The following is a 23,226-nucleotide window of genomic DNA, read 5'->3' as shown; positions in this document are numbered from 1 at the left end:
AGGGCTGGAGATGGAGAGATGGCTCAGTGGTCAAGAGCACTGACTGCTCTACCAGAGATCCTGAGTTCAATTCCCAGCAACCACATGGTGGCTCACAACCATTTGTAACAGAATCTGGTGCCCTCGTCTGGTGTGTCTGAAGACAGTAATAGTGTACTCACATACATAAAATAAATAATTCTTTAAGAAAAAAAAGTTAAAAAAATAAAGTTACATCAACAAAATCATAATTGTGTAATTGGTATACTTGATTGTACATTATTTGGACAGACATTTGGTATACTGCTGGACTTCATCTCCAAATGTAATTGCTGCCTTACCACCAGGCATGCCACACAATAATCTACACATTTTTTTACAATGGTACACTTTTCTTTCTCAGTGTAACCACAAATTCCCCAGGCTGAGAGGTACACAGAAGAAACTGCCAGTATGTTTTTTTGTTTTTTTGTTTTTTTTTTTTGAGACAGGGTTTCTCTGAGTAGCCCTGGATGTCCTGAAACTGACTCTGTAGACCAGGCTGGCCTTCAACTCAGAAATCCACCTGCCTCTGCCTCCCAGAGTGCTGGGATTACAGGCGTGCGCCACCACAGGCCGGGGTATGTTTCATATTTAATCAAATCCTTGTTTATTGTCATCTAATGGAATAGGTGACTTTAACCTTAAAGCAAGCTGTAGGACTGAGTAAATGGGTTAACGAAATTCCTGACTGTAATTGTCAGCTATGGATAGGACATAAGTAAGGCCAAAAGAGCCACTTAATATGAAGTTTGTAGAAATATTTAGATAACAAAAAAGGTTGCTTACTAGACAAGTAGTTACTTCCCTCTCCCTGTAATTTACATGCCTACCAGATATTTCATATACCCAAAAAATTATTTGTCATTTTGTTCATCCAAAGTTTTTGAAAGCCAATGGAAAGTTAAAGAGCACTTGCCTAGCCCCCCCCCCCTCTCTCTCTTTCTCTCTCTCTCTGTGTGTGTGTGTGTGTGTGTGTGTGTTTGGGGATTAGGGGTGGGTTGTTTGGAAAAACCACAAAATTCATAAAAATGAATCAAGTATAAATTATATTCCTCAACCCAATATAAGGATCTCTTGCCAGCTGTGACTCCATTAGAATCCTTTCTTTTTTGTTTTTTGAAGCTGGGTTTCACTATGTAGCCTTGAACACTAGGTGAGCAACACTATGTGTCCTTGAACTCACAAAGATAGTACTATCTCTGGTGGGCACCATCACTGCCCAGCCTCATCAGAATCCTTCTATCAAGTAGACTAAAAGGCATTAAGAAATAACATAAATTACAAATGGATTATCTTGTTACTTCCCAGTTAGTGTGTACTTGAGGGCCTAGCCCAAAAGTTCACTGAGCCTCCCAGATCAGGGGGGAAAATGGCTCCGAGATGCCCTCCTTGGACAACACTTATATCCAGTCATGCAAGAGCGGTCTTTCTTCCCTCTCTCCCTTGGATTTCCCTGGTGGCTTATGATAGTTTACTTTGAATAACTAAAAATACTCTTCCAGAACCATAGCACTATACTAGTTGAGTACTGAAATTTGCAGTTCCAACTTGTTACAAGTTAGGAAACAATATTTCAAGGGATGGGAGTAGATCTTCAGCCAGTAGCGAAAGTGCTCATTATTTGAAGGGAAAATGAGGTCAAGGTTGGAAATGGACAACTTTAGAAATTAATTTTTTTAAAATTTTTGTGTATTGACCCTGGGCTTCCCTGGTGCCAGGCAAGTATCCTGTCATTAGGCTATACACCTTCCTCAGAACAGAAGGACCTGGGCTCAGAGACCAGCTCCCATCACAGCCTTTGTAATTCTGGCAAAAAAGGACCTAAAAGTCTTATCTAGGCTCCATGAAAACACACACACACACACAAAATACATTTTACAAAATTCAAAGGCTGGGCATGGTGGTGACCCCAGCAGTCCACAAAGAGAGGCAGGAAGATATCTGTGAACTCTAGGCCAGCCTTGTCAACAAAGAGAGTTCTACAATAGCCATGGTTACTCAGTAAGACTGTTTCAAAACAAAACAAAACAAAACAAAACAAAACAAAACAAAACAAAACAAAACAGATTCAACAGCATTGGCTACCCCGCCTAGTGGTGTAGGTCTGTATCCCAGTTTCTGAGGAGCACATGAGGATCCAAGGCTCAATGATACTGAGAGGGCTAAAGGCTCAAAGAAAAAAAAAAAAAAAGACAGTTTGGTTGTGGCAAATTAGGAAAGCACTTGTCCAGTGTGGGGAAACAGTATTTAATAGAATTACTAATCCTAACAGCATACTTAAAAATGACCTAAAATAGGTGGACACCAGTGTTTGGAACTGTGACTACTTCCAATACAAATGATGAGTTAGCTGGGCATGGCAGCTCTTGTGTTCCAACATCTGGGAAGGGGGAGAGAGGGTCCTAAGCTGGTAGCCATCTTGGGTTCCATAGCTTCCAATCTGAACTACAGAACAAGGTCTGGGGACACCATTGTATGTAGTATTACATATTTATGAGAAAAACCAGCAAAGTGTAATGAAACATAATGAACAGAGTCAGTAATTCCAGAAAAGAGCCTTTCATTTCCTAACTTATGGTCTTAGCATCTCCAGGCACTGATTACAAAATAACTTACTGTTAGCTAATGTAACACTATGGCTCTTTTAAAACATTATTTTTTTTTTAAGTAAACTAAAGTAAGGACTTCTTCCAATACCATGGTATCTTTATTATGGACCTTTTGAAAGCATGATAAAGTAGAGACTGAACTAAAAAAAAAAAATCTCAATTTGGATCTAAGGGCAGGATTAGATATTTGAAATGTGTCTCTTAATCTTGCGGAGTGTTAAGGTAATGCTGGTTAACACACTTAAAATGAAGGACAAACATACATAATACATATATTGGCAGCAAATACAAAATATATTTGATGAATTTTAGGAAAACTTTTCTCCATACATTTAGTTGGCTCTACGGTAAGTTACAGTAACAACAGAACAAGAGGAAACTATGGAGTGTAACAAGTGGAGAGCTGGCTGGGAGGTGGTGGTCACCTTTAACCCAACCCTGAGGAGGCAGAGGCAGGTGGATCTGAGTCCAGGGCCAGCCTGGTCTACAAGAACGACTACAAGACAGTCAGGGCTACACAAAAAAACTAAACAAATAAAACAAGACAGAGACTAGGGAGCTGGAGAGATGGCTCAGTGGCTGAGACCATTTACCCGCTCTCGGAGGGGAATGAGCTTGGTTCCCAGCACCCAATCAGGGAGCTCACAATCGCAGGTAGCTCTAGATCTGGGGACTCCTACTTGTGTGACCTCCGCAGGCGCCTGCACTCCCAAGCATGTACACGTTACTGTGCATTCATATACCCATGAATTCACAAAACAAATCTCTAAGAACAAACATTGAAAGCACCCCCAGCCAAGATTAGACTCCTGGTCCTCTAGTACTAAGCTGCACTTCAACACCTTACCTACACCATCTTGGGCCCTAACTTTCCCTGAATGTAAGACAGAATTATAAGAATCAAGTTTAGATAGCATGTGTAGTGGAGTCTGAGGCGAGACGGTGGTTGGAAGTCCCACGCCATCCTGGGCTATGTGAAACCCTGTGGCAAAAACAGAGTGGGGCTGGAGAAATGGCTTGGGAGCTAAGACTTGCAGCTCTTGGACAGAACCAGGGCTCAGATTCTATCACCCACATGGTGGCTCACAACTACCTGTAACTCCAGTTCCAGGGGATCCGATGCCAACCTCTTACCTCTGTGGGCACCAGGCAGGCATGAGGTGCACACACGCATGCAGGCAAAACAATCATACACGTAAAATAAAGTATATCTTTAAAATACTTTAATGAGCCGGGCGGTGGTGATGCACGCCTGTAATCCCAGCACTCTGGGAGGCAGAGGCAGGCGGATTTCTGAGTTTGAGGCCAGCCTGGTCTACCGAGTGAGTTCCAGGACAGCCAGGGCTATACAGAGAAACCTTGTCTCGGAAAAAAAAAAAAACTTTAATGAAATAAAATATCCTACACACACACACACACACACACACACACACACACACACACACACACACAAAGTAACAGAGCTAGGAACATCAAGTTTTATATTTCTGGATCTTTTATTCTCTACCCTAAAGTCACCTGCTTTGGCTTTGCACAGATGCTGCAGGTTTGGCTTATATAACCAGTGATCTCGCTTTAATTTTTTTCCTCCAGGGGCAGTTTGGGAGGACACACAGTTTGGGAGGAGGGTCTCACTCTATAGATCAGGCTGGCCTGAAACTCACTATGTAAACCAGATTGATTGGAACTGGGGGCAAATCCTCTTCAGTCTCCCAAGAGCCCGGGATTATAGTTCCCAGCCACGAGGATCTGTTTAACGTAAAAGCTTTTCTGTATCTCTGGCTCTGAAAGTAAGATATAAAACATGTGGTCTCTGATCTCAGCATTCAAAGGTACACAGAAGAAAACGTTCCCAAACTGCACTGGCACATGCCTAGAATCCCAACACTCTGAGGGACAGTAGTAAGAGGGTCGCCGACAGTTCTGGGTCACTCTGGGCTAAATACTGAGATTTGTCTCAAAAAAAGGGTGAGGTGTATTACTTGTAGAATCTTGTGCTGGGTCCCCAGTACCACAAACACAAAATAAAACCACTCTAAGAGAACATTAAAACATTCTTCATAAAGGCTACAATGCATCAAGTATACAAAGATTTAAGGCCCTCTCATCCTAAGGTGGGGCAAGTGTCTTTCACTTGTATTAGTCATGATCACAATTTGAAATTAGCTATTATTTTTTGTACATATTTTCAGATCTCACGAAAAGTCTCATTCTGTGATAACCTACTTAGAAATAATCAGCCCCCTCTACAGGATTCTCTTAGTTCTGAGATTTCTTTTGTTTGTATTTTCTTTCTTTTTTCTTTCTTTCTTTCTTTCTTTTTTTTTTTTTGGTTTGGTTTTTTGGATTTGGTTTTTTTCGACACAGGGTTTCTCTGTATAGCCCTGGCTGTCCTGGAATTCACTCTGTAGACCAGGCTGGCCTGGAACGCAGAAATCTACCTGCCTCTGCCCCCAAAGTTCTGGGATTACAGGCACACGCCACCACCACCACTGGCTTGTTTGTATTTTCAAATAGGGTTTCCCTATGTCTCCTGGCTGTCCTGAAACTCGGTGTACACTAGCCTGGACTGGAATATGCAGAGATCCGCCTGCCTCTGACTCTGGAGTGCTACATTTAAAGGTGTGCAAATGTTAGCCTGGCAAGTTTGAGGGTTTAAAACGTCATGAAGCAAGCAGGACAGTGTGGCTCAGGCCTTTAATCCCATCACTCCAGAGGCAGAAGCAGGCAGATCTTTGAGTTTGAGGCCACCCTGGTCTATAGAGCAAAGTCCCACAACAGACAGAGAAATTCTGTCTCAGAAAAACTGAAAAAAAAAATAAAAGAATAAAAAATGATGTAAAACCATGAAGCAGAGGATGGCGGCTGACATCTATGGTCCTAGCACTTGGGAGGTGGAGGATCACCTGAAGTGCATAGGCTACACAGGAGATCCTGTCTCAAGAGAGGGAAAAACAAAAACAAAACAGGATTTAAAAATGAGAAACAGCAGTATTGCTTTAATGCACACATAATAAGGCTTTCCTCAATTATCAACTCAAAATGGAAATTCTCAACTCACAATAGCAAGTTGGTCAAGAACTAGTGAAGTTTTGAACTCTTCCTTTTGAACTCTTTTTGAGTAACCCGAAGTGGTCAGGTGTCTAGGTAGTAATTTCAATGGTAAAGATTTTCACAGTAGTACTGAACCTGAAACCACCATAAATTAATCTTTTCCGCCTCTCTACTTTAGAGCAATCCAACATCTTACATAGGCAGTTTTTATTATTGTGCTTACCCCCCAACGCATCATTAAGTTACAAACGAAACTCTAATGTAACCAATGACGTTGATCTTCACGCCTCACTGCAACTTCATATTCGAAGTCTGAATTTACATTTCACAGTTCACCTACTTTAATCTTTCTCTATAACTTTAAATAATTTTTCCCATACTCTTAAAAAAAATCTCATCCCTAGGTGAGACTTTCACCAGAAGCCCACAAACTTTTGTCTCAAATTCATCTTTTAAAGGGCACGGAAGGGAAACACTGAGTGTTAAAAATACGAGAGAGAGGAGAAAGAAAACCAGCAAGTGAGATGGACACTGTGCCTGGACCCAACACAGGTCAGCCTGAGCCTCTGCCAGAAAAGGCCAGGTAACATTTTCTCTTGTTGTATAAGTTTCTTTGTCTCTCGGCCTACCAAGAAACCTCCTGCACATTACCAAACTATTGTATTTCACCACTAGTTACATTACTTCCCAAAGGAATCCCTTTCTCAGTCGTGAATTCTCTTTTAAAGAGCTTCCTGACTATCTACAGTTCAATTCCAAGACTACAAACCTCTTTTTCCAGAGGACAAACTTAAGACAAAACAAGAATGGATTCTCCGAAGGCTCTCAGACCTTCCTCACATCCTCTGAACAGCTATAAGTTCCCAATAAACAATGAACCACAAAAATATAGACTAAACGGAGAAGAGGAAGTATTAGAACAATATCCAAACGGCACGAAAACTCCACAGTCGTCTCTATCGTCCCAGTTTACCAACCCCAACTTCCTACTTCCACCGAGGACTCATCGATTCCCGCTCGGGTGGAGATAAACGATTCACGATGGCAGCAGGCTCTGGCCAGTCGGGGACGGAGTGCTTTCACTGCGTGGTGGAAGGAGGCTAGCCAAGGGCTGGGCAAAGAATGGGAAGCTGGGTGTTATGGGGGAGGGGGGATTTAGGGCGCCAGGGCTAATCCCGGCCAGGTCCCGCGGGTAGAAGGGGCAGCAGGCGAGCCTCCGGGAAGGCGAGGCAAGCCGGTGCGCGGGGTTTGCGGGTCGCAAGCAGGGGAGGACGCCGGCCGCCCGGCCGGGGGCGGGTGGCGGGCCGCACAAGGGAGGCGACTCCGGTAGAGCGACTGTTTGGGGTGCGAGAGCTGGCCGTCGCCGCCGCCCGAGACCCCTCCGAGCTCACACCTCAAACCTGCTCTTGGTCACTCCGTTCACGTCCCTCCTCATGGGGCCAGCGGGTGCGGCCCGGGCAGGGCGCTGCGGCGTGCGGAGTGCAAAGACAGGGGCCGGGGCAGGCCCCGGAGTTCCGGGAGCGGGAGGCGGCGGCGGCAAGGCGAGGCTCGCCTGCCCGACGCGGAGGAGAGACCGCTGGAGTCCCGAGGGGGGGCCTCCACCACCGCCCGCGGCGTCCGCGGCCGCGACGACTGCCAGTCGCTAGCTCGGTCCTCTCCAAAGCCTCAACTTCAACCCAAAACAAAAACACTCCCCACCTGCCAGCAACGCCGCTCCTCATTGGGCAGAGCCGCCCGGGCCTCGGAACGCCGGGGGAGGGGAGGAGCGCTCCGCGGCGGCGGCGCGAGCCCACCCCTCCCCCACTCGGCGCAGCCCCGGACGGTGAGCCCACAAGCTCCCCGAACGTGGGGTGACCGGGCGCGAGCCCACCGGGACAAGGAGGGGCAGGGAAGTGCCCAAGTGCGCGCTTGCTTCCTTGCGTGCGCGCGCGTGTCTGTGTGTGTGTGTGTGTGTGTGTGTGTGTATGGGGGCACCGTGTGCTGTGGGGCGGGTGCGAGTGTGCGCGCTCGCGTGTGTGTGTGTGTGTGTGTGTGTGTGTGTGTGTGTGTGTATGTGTATGGGGGCACCGTGTGTTGTGGGGCGGGTTCGAGTGCGCGCGTGCTTGCGGACCGGCGAGAAGAGCAGAGCAGGGAGAGAGGAACATCACCGGATCCCCTCCAGCACTGCGAGGACTCACTGGCACGTACCGACCCACGCGGAACCTGAGCTTTCAGTCTAAGGTCCCCAGCCCTGATCTGGTCACTTCCCCGGCGGCCTGAGCTGGCACCCACGTCTTTACTGGCCACCCAACTCCCGTCCTCTATCACTCACTGTCGCCTTGAACCCAAAGTGCAGCAGGCGGTCCCTGCTCGGAGCCATTTTCCTCCTCTTTCTAGACGTCTCTAGGTTGGGGCAGTGCTGCCGCCGCCGCCGTAGGTGCTGCCGCTGCCTCCCCCGCCCCGGTGAATTGCATTACGGGGTGCTGCAGGGAGGCCTTGGGGGCCGCTGCGGGGCGGATGACTCTCAGTGCCTGGCTCCAGAAGGCAGGAGCTGGTTGCGCTAAGACGAGGACCTAGCGCCAGCTCTGCACAGGAGCTGCCAGCGAGACTACACCTCGGGATCAGGGGGTGCAATGCCCCAGCCCAGTACCCATTCCTTGGATCGGGGGGAGGGGCTGGCGTCGATCGGGTGGGGACCGGCAAGGCACAAGGGCCCTTGGCTTCCCCGCCCCTCTGGCCGCTGGCGCCCAATGGGCTGCAGTGGCTGCCCACCCTCCAATCAGAGAGCTGGTTGGTGAGAGCCACAGCCTGACGCAATTTCGGCGGGAGAAACAAGCATGTAAGAGCGAGTAGACCAGGGCTGGGGGGTGGGGTGGGGTGGGGCGGTTGGCTCGTTTGCCCATAGGAAACTATGACTTTGATTGGATTATGCTCCTAGTATAGAAGCTAGTGTGGCATCTTTTTATGTTAACTGCAGCCTTCAAGACTCCCAAAATCTATGACCTATTTTCCATGAATTATGAAACTGAGAGTGAAATTGCTCCTTCAAAGAGAAAGCAAAATGTACCAAACCTGAAATATTAAAAACTATCAAAAATCCCAGCCGTCCTGGTTGGGTCATAATACTGCTTCTAATTTTATACTCAAAGCAGTTACAAGTTTGTCCTCAGGCCCTTTATTAGTTTTAGAACCTGAAAAAAGATGAATGTTTAAGTGCAAGTGTTGTGAACCTTTCTTTAAAAAAACCAACTTATCATTTGTCCCTGAAATAAAAATTTCCTTTTTCCTTTCTCTTTTCTTTTTTGAGATTGTTTATGAAGCCTGTTCTGGTTGTCTTGAACTCAGAGATCCACCTGCCTCTGCCTCCAGTTCTGCCATTAAAGGCATTTGTCACATCTGACCGAACTTCTTTGTCCCCTGAAGAGGCATTCCTAAACAAACTAGCTTTTCTTGGGCCCACAAACTTAGGTCCACATGTGACATTCTCTTTGAGTCCCACATCCTTTTAAGCATTTACTTCAGACAGTGAAAAAAAAAAAGTGTAGTGCCATCCAAAAGCTGTTTCTCCCAGCGATAATTACTGATGAAGTTTTAACTGCAAGTCAGGAAAAGGTGAGAAAAGATGGCACGGAGACAAATCAAATAGGGGAAAGCAAAAACATTGGTGTCTCATCAGTCTATCAACTGTGCCGCGGGCCCATTTAGAATAGTACTCAGTGAAGCTGTTGGTTTCTACTTAATTTGGATTTTTGAGAGGCTTAACAAATGGAAATATTCAAAGAATAAGAATTTATAGTTATGTACTCCCACCAGGTAATCCCAATCTGTAATATGGCTTAAGGACTGCTTGAAGTCAAGATCTTACTGGGTTTGGTAGAGACAATTGTCTCAAAAATACAAATCACAAACAAAAAAAAAAGCCTACCTACGCCCCAGCACTTGAGAAGGAAATGCAGGAAGATAAAAGAGTTTAAGGTCAGACTTAGCAATACAAATTAAAGGTCTGGCTGGTCTACAAGAATCCTAGTCTCAAAACAGACCAGCCTGGTATCTACAGGGAGTTCCAGGCCAGCCAGGTGGCATAGTGAGACTGTGTCTTAAAAAAAGAAAACAACACAGAGGCACATTTCTTTTTATCAAAGACATTTATTTGCATGTAAAGAAAGTTTTATTTTTGTGTTGTTTTAGGGGGGAAAATCCCACAGATTTTGTCCACTTTCAAAAAATGAAAAAAAAATATTTACAGAACAGCCATACACAGAAAATCAAATTAGAAATGCCTTTAAGAAAACACCCCCTCCCCACTGCTCCTGATGTACATTTTCAAACTCAGAATTTAAATCTCAGCTCTATAGTTGAACATTTCCCCAACCTAGTTTCTAAGATAATACTTTCTGTCCCTCCAAAACATAACTTCAAGACAAATAATTGGGGGACAGGGCTAAAGATGAAGATAAAATAGAAGACAAGATTACCCAGGGATTGTTTATGTTTTCTATACTGACATCTGCAGTGACCAATGAGGACACTATGTGACTCACTGGGTCTTCTGAAAATTCATGATATATTGCTGTTACATATTTTCAGGCTTTGTCCCGACAAAAGGAAAATCCAATTCAAGAGTTAATCAACCTCAAGCTGGCTTTGGCAATTACATCAGGTCCCCTTCCTCACCTTGAAAATACTTTTTAAGATACACTGAAATATTCTTGTACATCAGAGCAGATTTTGTCCAAAGACCCTTAACATGAAGCCCAAAGACAGAAGAGTCAGATCAAACTAAAAATACATAAACTCCAGCAGCAGCAAATAGGTAGAAGTTGACTTCATGTCCTTGCTGTCTTTTCAAACAGGAGGAGGACACCTGGATGGGAGGGAGGGAGGTGTCCGGGCTTGGTTTACTCTGCCTCTTCTCCTCCACCCTGTGGAGAAATGCAGTGCTCCCTGGTTCCCAGGCGGGGTGAAGCAGCTTATCCCCGACTCCCTGTTAAGCAAGGTCAGATGCTGGGTCACTGTGTGGGTGTGCCCATCAGCAATTCAGGGGCTTAGCCTTCATCCAGATCCTAACTCGGGATTCTTTGATCTGGGATGAAGACAGAAAGAGAGAAAAAGCTTCCCAGTTTACTGATTTTGGTATTTGTTGACTCTGCTTGGGGGGCCTGAGCCCCTTATACTATGCAATACATTTCCCCATGAGATTGTCCCCACCCAGAACAAAATGAAACCCCATATAACTTTTCTGCAGAAACTAAGAGGATAGGATTCAGAACCAGGTGACAAATTTCTGAGAAATCCAACCTGGTTTTATCTGAGACACCGCACGGCTACTATGTCAGCACCACAGAGAAAGCACTCCACTCCACCCTGCCCATGTCCTCGCGAGTGTCACCCAAGACACCAGGTTCTGATAGGGGAACAGATAACTTTTCTTGCTCCACTTTCCAATATGTTGTTTCCTATTTATTGCCTTGGGACACAGAAATGGCAGAGTTGTTGAGAACCGATGACCAGAAAAGGGAGAACGCCAAAAAAAAATGAGAAATAGTCAGGAAAGAAAGCCACAGTAGATTTTTCCAAGTCTATGCTAACTCCAACCTGCAGAGTGTTGGATGTTGAAATTGTCCATATCTGATGAAGTCGCTCCACTTATAAACACACACAAACATGAATCACCTGGCTTTTGTTTCATTTTTAATCCAGAAGAGTTGTGCTGGGGACTATGCCCCGCCCCGCCGACACAGACCCTGAACGGAATCATCCGGAATGGCACAGTGCAGGTGGCGAAATCAAAGTAAGGCCGCAGATTTTTTGAGAGGACCCTCCAAATACTGAGAACTTCTGTTGCACTCAAAACGGTCTCCTGCATTTCTATTTTTATGAGGTCTTCCTTTGATGTCCCTCAGAATCCAGACTCAGACCTGTTTCTCCAGCAAGGTCCGACTGCATGCTACACGGTAGCAAGGGCTATCTTCATGCTCACGTAGTGCTCCAGACCCTAAGCACTTCAAGTGAGCTTGAAATTGTTTTAAGTGAACTATGGCTGCATTTTTTTTTAAAAAAAAAAACAAAAACTTTATCTTGGGGAGCATACAGTGGAGTGATTTAAGTCTGAACTCCTTCTTCTTGTGATGGAGAGAAACAAAGAGTCCAGCTCTTAGGAATGGCATCAGCTCTCCTGCAAACAAAATGCTGGGATGTAGACTTTTGGCACATTGTGGAATTAGGAGAACTATTAATTCTATACTGGTTTTTATACCATAGGGTATAGATTCTGAAAACAAATGCATACCCCCAAAAGCCACCCTTCCTTTTTAATGAAAGAAGATAAATCTTTTATCTGCATAGGGAGGTAACTCACTCCTACTATTCCTATGGTGTCTGAACCCTGTGAAAAACCTCCAAAGGTAATAGTTTTGGTTTTTCCATTCAACTCCATTAGACAGGCTGTGATTAGCTCTGTAGGACTGGTGCTGCAGATCAACACGAGCTGCAGGCTCCCCGCACCAGGCAAGCCTCACTTTGCTACCTGCCTCCTATTGTTCTGAACCATAACCTTCATAGATTTAGGAACAAACATTGCATAAAAACAAACATCAAGGATTAAAATATTACAAATAAATAGCTAAAATAATTTTCCCTCCCCCAATCACTCCTAAGAAGCAGACACCGAGCCTCGCTGTGAGTGTCCATACTGCCAAGGTCCTTCCCTGGCCCATGCTTCCAATGGACATCTCCCAGAGGCGAACAACCTTCATGCGAACGCATCAAGGAATGTATTGCTTTTTCATTTTCTGCCCAGCCCTTCAAATACATGCACTAAAATGAGTTAAAGCATGTCCTGAAAATGGAAAAAGGGAGAAAAATATATATGAATATTTCCCACAACAGCTTCCCACCCCTCCCGCTCTACACCCACTCCCACCACCCCTCTCCCTTTCTTAACCAAGTATTTTATTCATTGCTTTCTGGCAAAGAAATATGACTTGTTTGTGACCAACCAACCGCATGGTTTTGGTAGCAGGGTCTAGATATTTGTTTATAAATGTACCTAGCTTGGTGTAGAGGCCAGGCCCTTTAGGATTCTTAAGCACTGCAGGGCCTGCCTGACTCACCCCGCCCTCGGGTTGGTTTACAAGTATAGTTAGTTTCTCCTCGGGACTTGTCTGTTTAGAAAAGAAGGTTAATTGCCAATCAGGGCCACATCCATAAGATCATCATCTTCCTCCCCAATCATAAAGTCGGGGCTGAGCCTGGAAGGCCTGTCTGCAGATAACATAGGGTTATTTGTCATAGACGAAGTCTGATCTGAAGAAATGGGGGATTTAGACCAATTCTCTGGCTTGATGCTGTGAGACTTTTTCTTGTCTCTGTCTTTGTCTCTGTCGCGGTCTCTATCTTTGTCTTTGACTTTCTTCTTTTCCTTTTTGTGCTTCTTGTGCTTCTCTGTGCTGTATTCTGGAAGTGGTCGGATGCCATCATCTGAGCTAGGACTGTTCTGGTAAGATCTCTCTGCTATGGAGGAGCCTGACTCGCTCCCGCTGTCCACGTTCTGGGGTGTGTATGCTGGCGACTTGCTGTGGCTAGGCGAGCCCCGTTCATGCTTTGGAGTGGACCCACTGATCAGTGGCGAGCCATAGCTCTTTGTGGAGGCTACCTGTGGCCTGAGCCCGTCTCCACCGCTTTCTCCCGGTTTCTGTAGCGTCACTTTGGCTTTGATGCTCGGGGAGCCTCCATCGTGCTTGCTGATAATAATTTTTGCCACACCCGTACTCCCCACACTTTTTGACTCTGAGGTCTTCTTAGAGGAATCCACTGACCCTCCAGAAGTAGAAACCTTTGATTTGTCTTTATCACTTTTCTCACGTTTGCTCTGGAATTCCCCGCCCGACATGTTATGTTTGGAGGATATGGGATGATTAGAGGAATTTGTGCTTACGCCCATCTGACTGTCTAGTGGATCCTCACCCCCAGGCCCACTCGTAACCACCCCATGCTTCAATTTATCTATGACAGCTGTCAAGGAAGGCTTCTTATTCCTACTGGGAGATTTCCCTTTGGAACTCCCATGTTGATTCTGAGATGACATGGAAGAACCACTTGAGGAAAATGAAGAGGAAGATGGTGTACAAGAATTAGATGCTGGGGGAGTTTTTTGAGACAATGAGCCTGAGGATCCTGACCCTGAAGATGACTTCATGCCAGAGCTTGAACTAGTTCCTGACATGTGAGAACCACTAGAACCTGAACTGATAGGGGACTTGGCTTTAGAGGATGGGGGGGTCCCAGGAACAGGCTTCATTGGAGAGGCAAGCTTATCTGAGCCTCCAGGAGGCCTTGAATGGGAAGGGGATATGTTTGGTTTACTTATAGAAGGATTCATAAGTGAGGATGGCTTGCCTTGAGGTTTCATCTTGGTGCTGCTAGACCCACTGCTCAGTCCATGTTTGGTAATGGGAGAAGAGCCTGGCTTGCCCCCAGTCTGAGATGAATTTTTGGACTGGCTGGATCCAGAAGACCCTTGGCTGGAATACATACTGCCACTGGGCTTGGAACCGCACGAGCTTTCTGACTTACTACTTTTCATCTTGCCTGAGGTGGAAGCAGAAGACAAGGAGGAGGAGGAGGAATGACTGTGGTGGCTTTTGCTGCCAGAGGAAGACACAGAACCAGTGCTCGTGTACTGACTGTGCGAGGAAGGCTTGCCCACCATCACTGTCCCTTTAGGAATCTGAATAGTGATCTTGGGAATAGGGGGCGTGGCGACCCCCGGGGGCGTCTGAGACCGACCAGAACTGCCAGGGGATTTGGACCCGCCCGCACTGGTGGGTGGGGTGAAGGGTCTATTAGCGGAACTGTGAGATGGGGATTTTCCCTCAGTGTCCGCCTTCTTCCGCTTTGGAGGCTTATCCTTGCTCTTCCCATCATTGGAAGGGGTGCGGCTGCGCTTGCCTGGCTTGCTGTCTGACCCCGGACCTGACCCACTGCCAGCGCCTGCGCCATTACCTTCCTTCGCCCTCTTTTGAGTTTTCTCTTTCCCTAGTTCTCCAGTGGTCAGTAAAGGACTCTGACTCCCACTGTGATGGTCTATAAGATCCGCAGCTCCCAAAGCCTTACCAGCTACTGATAGAATACTGAAATCAACTGTGTCAGCCTGGTTGCTGCCCTTAAATTTTGACTCCCCATTGTCACCTCCAAGCATTGGCATCCCCAAGGTATTTAGTGCCTGAGATGCAAATCCTTTGAAATCATCATTATCCCCACTCTGACTACTTTCATCAAAATACTCTTCTCCAAAACCACTTTGGCTTTGGCTGTTCAACAAATCAGGATTGAAATCTACGCCATCAGGGAAAAAATGATTGGTAGGCGAATCACTACTGGGGCTTCCAGCAGCATCTGCAATAAGGTCAGCTGGATCAGTGTATGGATTTTCATTATTATTAGTTTGAAAGACATCAGAATCAAAGAGGGCACTCTGAGAGTGCCCGGAACTTGAGGAATCTCTAACAGGGGTGCCAATGGGCGGGCAATCGTCACTAGTACTGGGAAGCTTCGAAGCTTCTTCTGCAATATCTGAAAGAATATCAGTTACATCTGGGCCAATGCTGTCTGAACTGGACAGTCGGACCATCCTTTGAATACTGGGCTGGGGGTGAGACATTGGCTGTGGGTAAGTTGTTGGGGGAGTACTACACTGGCTTGGAGCTGGGGTGATATGAGGTGTATCCAGTGCATCAGCTGTCATGCTAACGTCAAACATAGGGTTCTGTGAATCGACATCCATTGAAAAGAGCTCCCTCTGGAAATCGTCTTCCGTCTGGTGCTTGGGTTTGTCAGGTGGCGCTCGTGAGGACTTCTTCTTCTTGGTCTTGTTGCTCCCCGAGCACATCTCCATCCGGGGTGATCCGGAAGAGGAGTTCTGCCTTTCTAAAGGGCTGCTTCCATAAAGGGTTGAGAAATCTTGGGCAGGGTTATCTTTAAGAAGGTTCATGAGCATCGGGTGGTTCTTGGTGTTGCCGGCCATCGAAGAGACAGGTGGCGGCGTGTGATGAGGAGGGGTCGGACTCGAGCCAATGGTAGACCCCCCGTTCCCTGTGATTTGCAACAAACTGGTAAGAATTGGGTTCTGAGACACCTTGCTGAAGTCCTCCCCATGGCCCACCGACTCATGCCGATCTTTGATGCTCATGCTCATATTAAACAAGGTGGTAATGGGACCCCCCGGAAAGGTGTTGGTTGGTGTAGTGGTACCACTCATTGGGTTGTTGCCTGTGGTCATGCCATACCCTGGGCTGCTAGCCGGGGGCAGGTTCTTTTTCACCATGTCTTCAACTGTCTCTGCAATGAGAGACAGTGCTGGGGTGTCAGCCTGTATGGTTTCAGCCTTCCTCCGAATAGCCCTCATCGTCACAGGGATGGACATGCATCTGTAAAACAGGAGACAACAGTCTAAGTTACCGCTGCACTGCTGAGGAATGAAATCACCCATCACTTGGAACAATAGGTTCTACTCTTGCCTATGATTTAGAAAAGCCTCAGAAGAAAGCAGTTAGCAATTTTCACATAAAGCAAGTAATCTGTAAGATGAATAATTTATCAAATGCCAAATTGTTGGATATATTGATTCTAAAACAATTGTGATCCAACAGGAAATTAACTGCTATTGAAACGCACAAAAACCAAGCCAGAGTACAAAAACAATTTACACTGAAGTAAAAGAAAGTCCTCAGGCGAGGGTGGCACAATAGTTTGCATTACAACAGCCAGACCCAGTCTCAAAAATGAAAAACATGGAAGAAACTTGGGAAGGAAAAGTAATGATAATTAAACTCAGGAAGAAAATCTCTTCCTTTTGGAGGAGCTCCACATGGCCACAGGTGATGAACCTGAGACAACTAAGAAAGAAGGCACTGGTGGTGTTGCAAGCCCTGTTGCTGGCGTGCAGTGCCAGTCATATCAGCACAGACGACTTACAGCTTACATCTGGGTAAGCTTACATTATCAACTTTAAAGCATTTTGCTTTACTATGTGTGTCAGCACATCTTATCCAAAGTCACACAGGGATGTTTTGGGTATTATAACTATTAAGTGTTTTGTCTTCCATATTTTGACAGTTTTGCTTGAATGGTGCTGGAGATATGTACAATGTATAGCAGTGTTCCAATAAAAGTTCATCAGAGTCTATTAGAATCTATTCTGAGGCTGAGGATGGGCTCAGTTATTCCAGTGCTTGCCCACCATGCACACAGCCCTGGGCTTCTTCCCCGGCACCAGGGAAACCAGGTAGAGTGGCTCGCTCATACCTCCGATGAAAGCTTAATTAATTATCAAGGCCAGCTTGGAATATACAAGGCCTGGCCTCAGAACTTGACACAGGGCAACAACAGGATGTCAGAGAGGAGTCCCCTGAGGATCCAGTATTGATGGCGAAGCAGAAGCCAGAGGCCTCAAACCAGACCAATGACTCACTGCAGTGAATATTTGTAAGTAAAGCGCATACCCCAGGACACACTGTGACAAGCTACAGCGTCCAAAAAAAAAAAAAAAAAAGCTTTTTTTCTTTAGGGTAGGAAGTTGCAAAGGCAGAGGGATATGGACGGATGGGGAGATGAGTGGGATTAAGGTGCAGGACCTGAAATTCACAAAGATCAATAAAAGTTTAAAAAAACTTAAGTAAATAAAATCTCTCTCTTTTTTGGGGGGGGGGGATTTGGTTTTCTTCGAGACAGGGTTTCTCTGTGTATCCCTGGCTGTCCTGGAACTCACTTGGTAGACTAGGCTGGCCTCGAACTCAGAAATCCGCCTGCCTCTTCCTCCTAGAGTGCCGGGATTACAGGAGTGCTCCACCACCACCCAGCTAATAAATTCTCTTTTTAAAAATAGGTTTCCAGCCCCCTACTTTAGGAAGATTTCAAAATTCCATATTAATGTTTCCAGGCAGCTGGCTGGCTGACTTCCCCACACTGCTATATAACATAATATATGGGAAAGAAGAGGATAGGTTAAGGAAAAAAAAAAAAACTAACAATTTAGGCAAGGCATAGGAATGCCTGCCCTTTACACAGCCAAGGCAAAGGAAGGCCAATCTCTGAACTCAATGCACACCTGGGCTAAGCAGTAAGTTCCAGAGAGGCAACAATGAAAGCCTGACTTTGAAAAGAAAAAAAGGAGGTGCATTTTCAGCTCTCTGTCACCTTAAATGTATACAGCAAGGCTTGAGATTACCAGCTTTATCCCTATTGTGTATATAGTAATATTTAAAAAACAAACAGAATTCACATTTTTTAAAAACTCTAAGCATAAAAATGGTAAATTTAAATGTTTAAATTTACTTATTTATTTATTTATTTTAAAATTTTATTTATTTTATTATATGTAAGTACACTGTAGCTGTCTTCAGACACTCCAGAAAAGGGAGTAAGATCTTGTTACAGATGATTGTGAGGCACCATGTGGTTGCTGGGATTTGAACTCAGGACCTTCAGAAGAACAGTCAGTGCTCTTAACCACTGAGCCACCTCTCCAGCCCCGAATTTTTAAATTAAAATGGCAATGTTTTTCTTATAATTTTAATTCATGTTAAAAATAAAAATACATATTCAAGCATTAGGATGTACATTTTTAATCATAGCACTCAGGAAGCAGAGGCAGGCACACATGAGTTAAAGGGTAGCCTGATCTATAGAGAGTTCCAGGATATCCTTTCTTGAAAAATGAATAAATAAATAAACAGTTGCATGCACACTCTGTACAAATCTCAGTGGAAGTCTGATGAGAAAAGGGCCACTGCTACCTTTGAACAACTTTGGCGATGAAGTCATCTGTACAGATTAGTGCATCTGACAGCCCCTTGTAGAGTTTACAGCTCACATGCGTTGAGTCCTGCACATCCATCACCACTGAAAGACAAATGTAGAAGTGATCCTTGTGATACATCCAGGTTCTCAGTCTTTCAAGAAAAGATAGACCCTGAGAGAGAGGTCTACCACCTACACAACTCACCACACACAAGGGAGTCATTCACAGGGTGCTGAAAAGATACACTGAATCGCGATTCGGAGAGAGGACACACTTCAAACTGGAGCAGCCCAGGAGAATCTAAAGAACAGGGGAAAAGATCATAACCATATTTAAGACATTAAACAAACAAATAATTGTCTTTATATAGATAGTGACAAAGCCAGTTGATCTCCAGGCACACACAAGGTACACATACATACAGGTTAAACATTCATATATATAAAATAATTAAAACATAAAAAAACTTAAAAACAAAGTTAGTAAACATTCTACACTGAGAGTAAATTCTGAAAGCAAAAATGGCCAAGAATTTTGTTTCATTTTGTAACTGATAGCATAGTCTTGCTGTGTAGCAGGCTACCCTTGAACCCACACTCTTGTCTTAGCTTCTCTAATACTGAGATTCCAGGTATCCACGACCATGCCCAGCTCTCAGTGTTTTCATTCCATTTGATAAGCAGCCACTCAGTACTATTACCTTAAACTCCCTGTTAGGCTGGTTTGGTTGGTTTCTGAGACAGGTTTCCCATGCAGCCCTGGGCTGACCCCCCACTCACTATGTCCATCTAGAGCTACCTGCCTCTGCCTCTTAGTGCTGGGATTCAGTAAGGCACAACATTAGCCTGAGTAAAACCTACTTTCTTCTTTGTTAGTTTTTCTAGGTGAGGTTTTTCCATGTAGCCCTGACTGTCCTGGAAATCACTCTGTAGGCCAGGCTGGACTCAGAATCAAGAGCTCCACCTGCCTCTTCCACCAAACACTGGGATCTTCAGGCCAGCCTAGTCTACATAGCAAGTTCTGCTCAATCAGGAATACACAGTAAGACCATGTCACAAACAAACAAACAAAAGGCAAACATACACTGAGACAAGATACATATACATACATATATACAACACAGACTCATTATAGATTCATTTTGGATGTTATTTTAGACTTGCTTTGCTTTGTTTTTTGCAGGGCTGACAACTGAAGCCATGGCCTCTCCAGTGTTAGGAAAAAACTATACTTACATGCTACAACTTTAGCCTGATTGTTTATTTTCAGAAAGTGTCTTTCTATGTAGCTCAGAGTTCTACCTACCTCTGCCTCCAAAATACTGGGATTAAAGGCATTCACGACCACACCAGATTCCACACCAGGTAATCTGGTTCTTCTTCTTCTTTTTTTTTTTTAAATTCATTTGGCAATCTACCAAACATACTAGCGGCACAGGCGCAAATGCCCAGGCATATACCACCCACGGAAAGATTTTTTCCTTCTAATTTTCATTTTTAAAATGTTTAAAATATTTATTTTATGTATATGAGTACAGCCACATCAGATCCCATTACAGATGGTTGTGAGCCACCATGTGGTTGCTGGGAATTGAACTCAGGACCTCTAGAAGAGCAGTCAGAGCTCTTACCCACTGAGCCATCTCTCCAGCACCGAGGATGAAGAGTTCAAGAGCAGCTTCGCCTGAATACTCAGATGAAGCTTGTCTAGGGGCATCTGAGTGCCTATCTCAGAATAACATTTCTAAAGCAGTTCTGTGGATTTACATTCTCTGTTTCTTGTTGCCTGAAACTTCTGCTGATATCTAACACTAGCCTGGCAGTGGTGGTGCACGCCTGTAATTCCAGCACTCAGGGAGACAGAGGCAGGCGGATTTCTGAGTTCGAGGCCAGCCTGGTCTACAGAGTGAGTTCCAGGATAGCCAGGGCTATACAGAGAAACCCTGTCTGGAAAAAGACAAACCAAAAAAACCCAAAACAAAACAAAAAGATATTTAACACTAAATAACAATTACTAGAATGCTATATGACTAAGGAAAAAAACTAACTGATCAACGTGAGTAGCCAAAATTTGCATCAAAGCTTCAAATAGCCAACTGTCTTTAAAAAAGCATCGTTTTAGAATCCAGACAGAAAAAGAAAGGGTCATAGATGTTAGGTATATGACCAAATTCTATAAAGAATGGGGTGGCGAGGGATGGTATTTCAAGGACTAAATCTATCACTGATAACAACCTAAACTGTAGTATTTAGACATCTATCTCAGTGCATTAAGATAGAAAAGTAAAGACACTGCCTAGTTATGACACACTGCCTAGTTATGACACACTGCCTAGTTATGACACTATTTAGAAGAAGTGAACAGGCAAGGTAGTGTAGACCTTAATGTTAACCGATGAGAGGCTGAAGCAGGAGGATCACCTCAATTTCAAGACTAGCTTGTGAAGCAATGAATTCAAGGCTAGCCTGTCTTATAGTGAGCCCATCTCAAGAATAAAAACAAATCAATAAAAATTGTTAAGTATCACAGACAGACAGACAGACATCAGCTAAAGTTTCAAGCAACAAGAAACAGAATGTACATCCAGAGAACTGCTTTAGACATATACACACAGGCACACACATACACCAGTGACAATGATTTTTACTATAAATGCCAATTGTAACAAATTAGTTCCATCAAAATAATTTGCGGTGACTAAACTAAATTCCTGATTGTGGTTGTTTTGTTTACAATGACATTATAATTGTTTTGACCTGGGTGTGGAATCAAACGCCTGTAGTCTTTAAATCTATATGGGTATTTCAGTGAACTACCAAATTCAATAGCCATTGGAGAAGGCAACATCGATTGTCCAGTAGTTTATCAAAAGGAAAGAGAGTACCTTCTTTTAAAATAGTTCTTTTGACACAGCTTCCAATTAGGGTGTTATAGGCCACTTGGTGTCTGATCATATTCAAGATAAGAGGAACTCGACCAGGGTGCTGGAAGGTGATTTTGCTGACCAGTGTTCCCTGCAGGCTTTGACCATCAGGAAGAGGAGCATCTTTATTGAGAAAATAGCAGTGCTGCTGACCTGGAAGAGCCTAGGCAAAAAGAGGAATGCAAGTGAGTGGTATTTACTTACCAGTGTACCAAATCACAAACTATCCTGGAGGTGCAGGAGGAATACCAAAGTATAGGAAGTGGTAAACTTCATGTATCTGTATGGACCTCTTTCAACTGATGTTAGGAATGCCAACTAGTTATTCTTTAGCTAAAAGATACCTGTTTATGAATATACTATTGAGGTGGATTCCTAACTTAGCTAAAGCAAAAACCAACTTAGAAATTTACACTAGCAGTTTCTAAAGAATTACAAAGCTGTATCTTAAATAAAACATTCTATATAATTACACTGTAGCTGCAACTAGAGAACTTTGAAGTTGTATAAACTAAGCATGCACATGAACTTCACGTCCAGATGAGTTCTGGGGCCTTTCATAATTTATACGTTGCCAGCATTGGCTCTCCAGATGTATTTAAAAGGCCTCCCTCATTCTAGCACTAATGGGAGACGGCTGCTGAGATGGCTCAGCAGTTAAGAGCTTGTGCAGCTCTCAGACAACTTAGATCTGGTTCCCAACACCCACCCACCCATGTGGCAGTTCAAACAGTCTGTAACTCCAACTCCAGGAGTCTAACACTCTCTTCTGGCCTTCATGTGCGCAAGAATGCAGTACACTTACATACATGCAGGAAAAACACTTACAGACATAAAAATAGTAAATTTAAAAGGAAACATTTTAAATAAAAAAGGAAACATTTGGCCAGAAAACAACAACAACAACAACAACAACAAAAAACCCCCCCAAAAAAGGAAACATTTGTCCCCTTTTAAGATGGGGTCTCACTGGAATAAAGTTGTGCCACCATGCCCTCAAAAACAAAACTCAACAATTCTTAGTAACTTTCAACCTTCTAAGAGTTCAAGATAGCATTAGAAGATTTCCAATTCTTGCCTGGCGATGATGGTGCCTGCCTTTAATCCCAGCATTTGGAAGGCAGAGGCAGGCGGATTTCTGAGTTCGACGCCAGCCTGATCTACAGAGTGAGTTCCAGGACAGCCAAGGCTACACAGAGAAACCCTGTCTCGAGAAACCAAAAAATGTCGAGAGTGTTGGCGCACGCCTGTAATCCCAGCATTCTGGGAAGCAGAGGCAGGCGGATTTCTTTTTTTTCTTTTTTCTTTTTTAAAGATTTGTTTATTTATTTATTATATGTAAGTACACTGTAGCTGTCTTCAGACACTCCAGAAGAGGACATCAGATCTTGTTATGGATGGTTGTGAGCCACCATGTGGTTGCTGGGATTGAACTCAGGACCTTCAGAAGAGTAGTCAGTGCTCTTAACCACTGAGCCATCTCTCCAGCCCCAAGGTAGGCGGATTTCTGACTTCAAGGCCAGCCTGGTCTACAGAGTGAGTTCCAGGACAGCCAAGGCTACAGAGAAACCTTGTCTCGGAAAAAAAACCAAATCCAAAAAAAAAAAAAAAAAGTAAACAAACAAATACATAAATAAATTAAAATTTTTGGGAGGCAGAGGCAGGTGCATTTCTGAGTTTGAGGCCAGTCTGGTCTACAAAGTGAGCTCTAGGACAACCAGGGGTACACAGAGAAACCCTGTCTCAAAACAAATGCCACGTTCCAGCAGTCCTGGCATTCTCTGTAGATGCTCCCAGCATGGCTATAGTCACAGCAATCTAGAGGACTGGTTTAAGATCAC

At 44.6% G+C, this 23,226-nt stretch overlaps 2 protein-coding genes across 8 annotated transcripts in view; both read right to left on the bottom strand.

Annotated features, from left to right (window-relative positions):
• Positions 1-8,315, bottom strand: part of Fbxl20 (F-box and leucine rich repeat protein 20) — a 66,412-nt gene extending 58,097 nt beyond the window's left edge. Inside the window, exon 1 of one of the 2 annotated variants that reach the window (XM_052193936.1) lies at positions 7,996-8,315. In XM_052193936.1, the coding sequence (XP_052049896.1) occupies positions 7,996-8,043 (48 nt within the window). In that variant the 5' untranslated portion in view covers positions 8,044-8,315. Of the gene's footprint in view, positions 1-7,077; positions 7,390-7,995 lie in introns of those variants that run through there. The other variant, XM_052193937.1, reaches the window with a different exon arrangement.
• Positions 8,316-9,789: 1,474 nt separating this feature from the next.
• Med1 (mediator complex subunit 1) overlaps positions 9,790-23,226 on the bottom strand; it is a 40,519-nt gene continuing 27,082 nt past the window's right edge. For 2 of the 6 annotated variants that reach the window (XM_052194397.1, XM_052194398.1), the window contains 4 exons: positions 21,347-21,548; positions 18,667-18,762; positions 18,458-18,563; positions 12,568-16,090 (listed from right to left, as the gene is read on the bottom strand). In XM_052194397.1, coding sequence (XP_052050357.1) covers positions 12,844-16,090; positions 18,458-18,563; positions 18,667-18,762; positions 21,347-21,548 — 3,651 coding nt within the window. In that variant the 3' untranslated portion in view covers positions 12,568-12,843. Of the gene's footprint in view, positions 12,502-12,566; positions 16,091-18,457; positions 18,564-18,666; positions 18,763-21,346; positions 21,549-23,226 lie in introns of those variants that run through there. The other 4 variants (XM_052194402.1, XM_052194401.1, XM_052194400.1 and 1 more) reach the window with 4 other exon arrangements.

This window comes from Apodemus sylvaticus, chromosome 10 (assembly GCF_947179515.1).
Source record: "Apodemus sylvaticus chromosome 10, mApoSyl1.1, whole genome shotgun sequence".
Classification (NCBI taxonomy): domain Eukaryota; kingdom Metazoa; phylum Chordata; class Mammalia; order Rodentia; family Muridae; genus Apodemus; species Apodemus sylvaticus.
The sequence above is the reverse complement of the archived record's forward strand: the minus strand, read 5'-3'. Positions and strand labels throughout refer to the sequence as shown.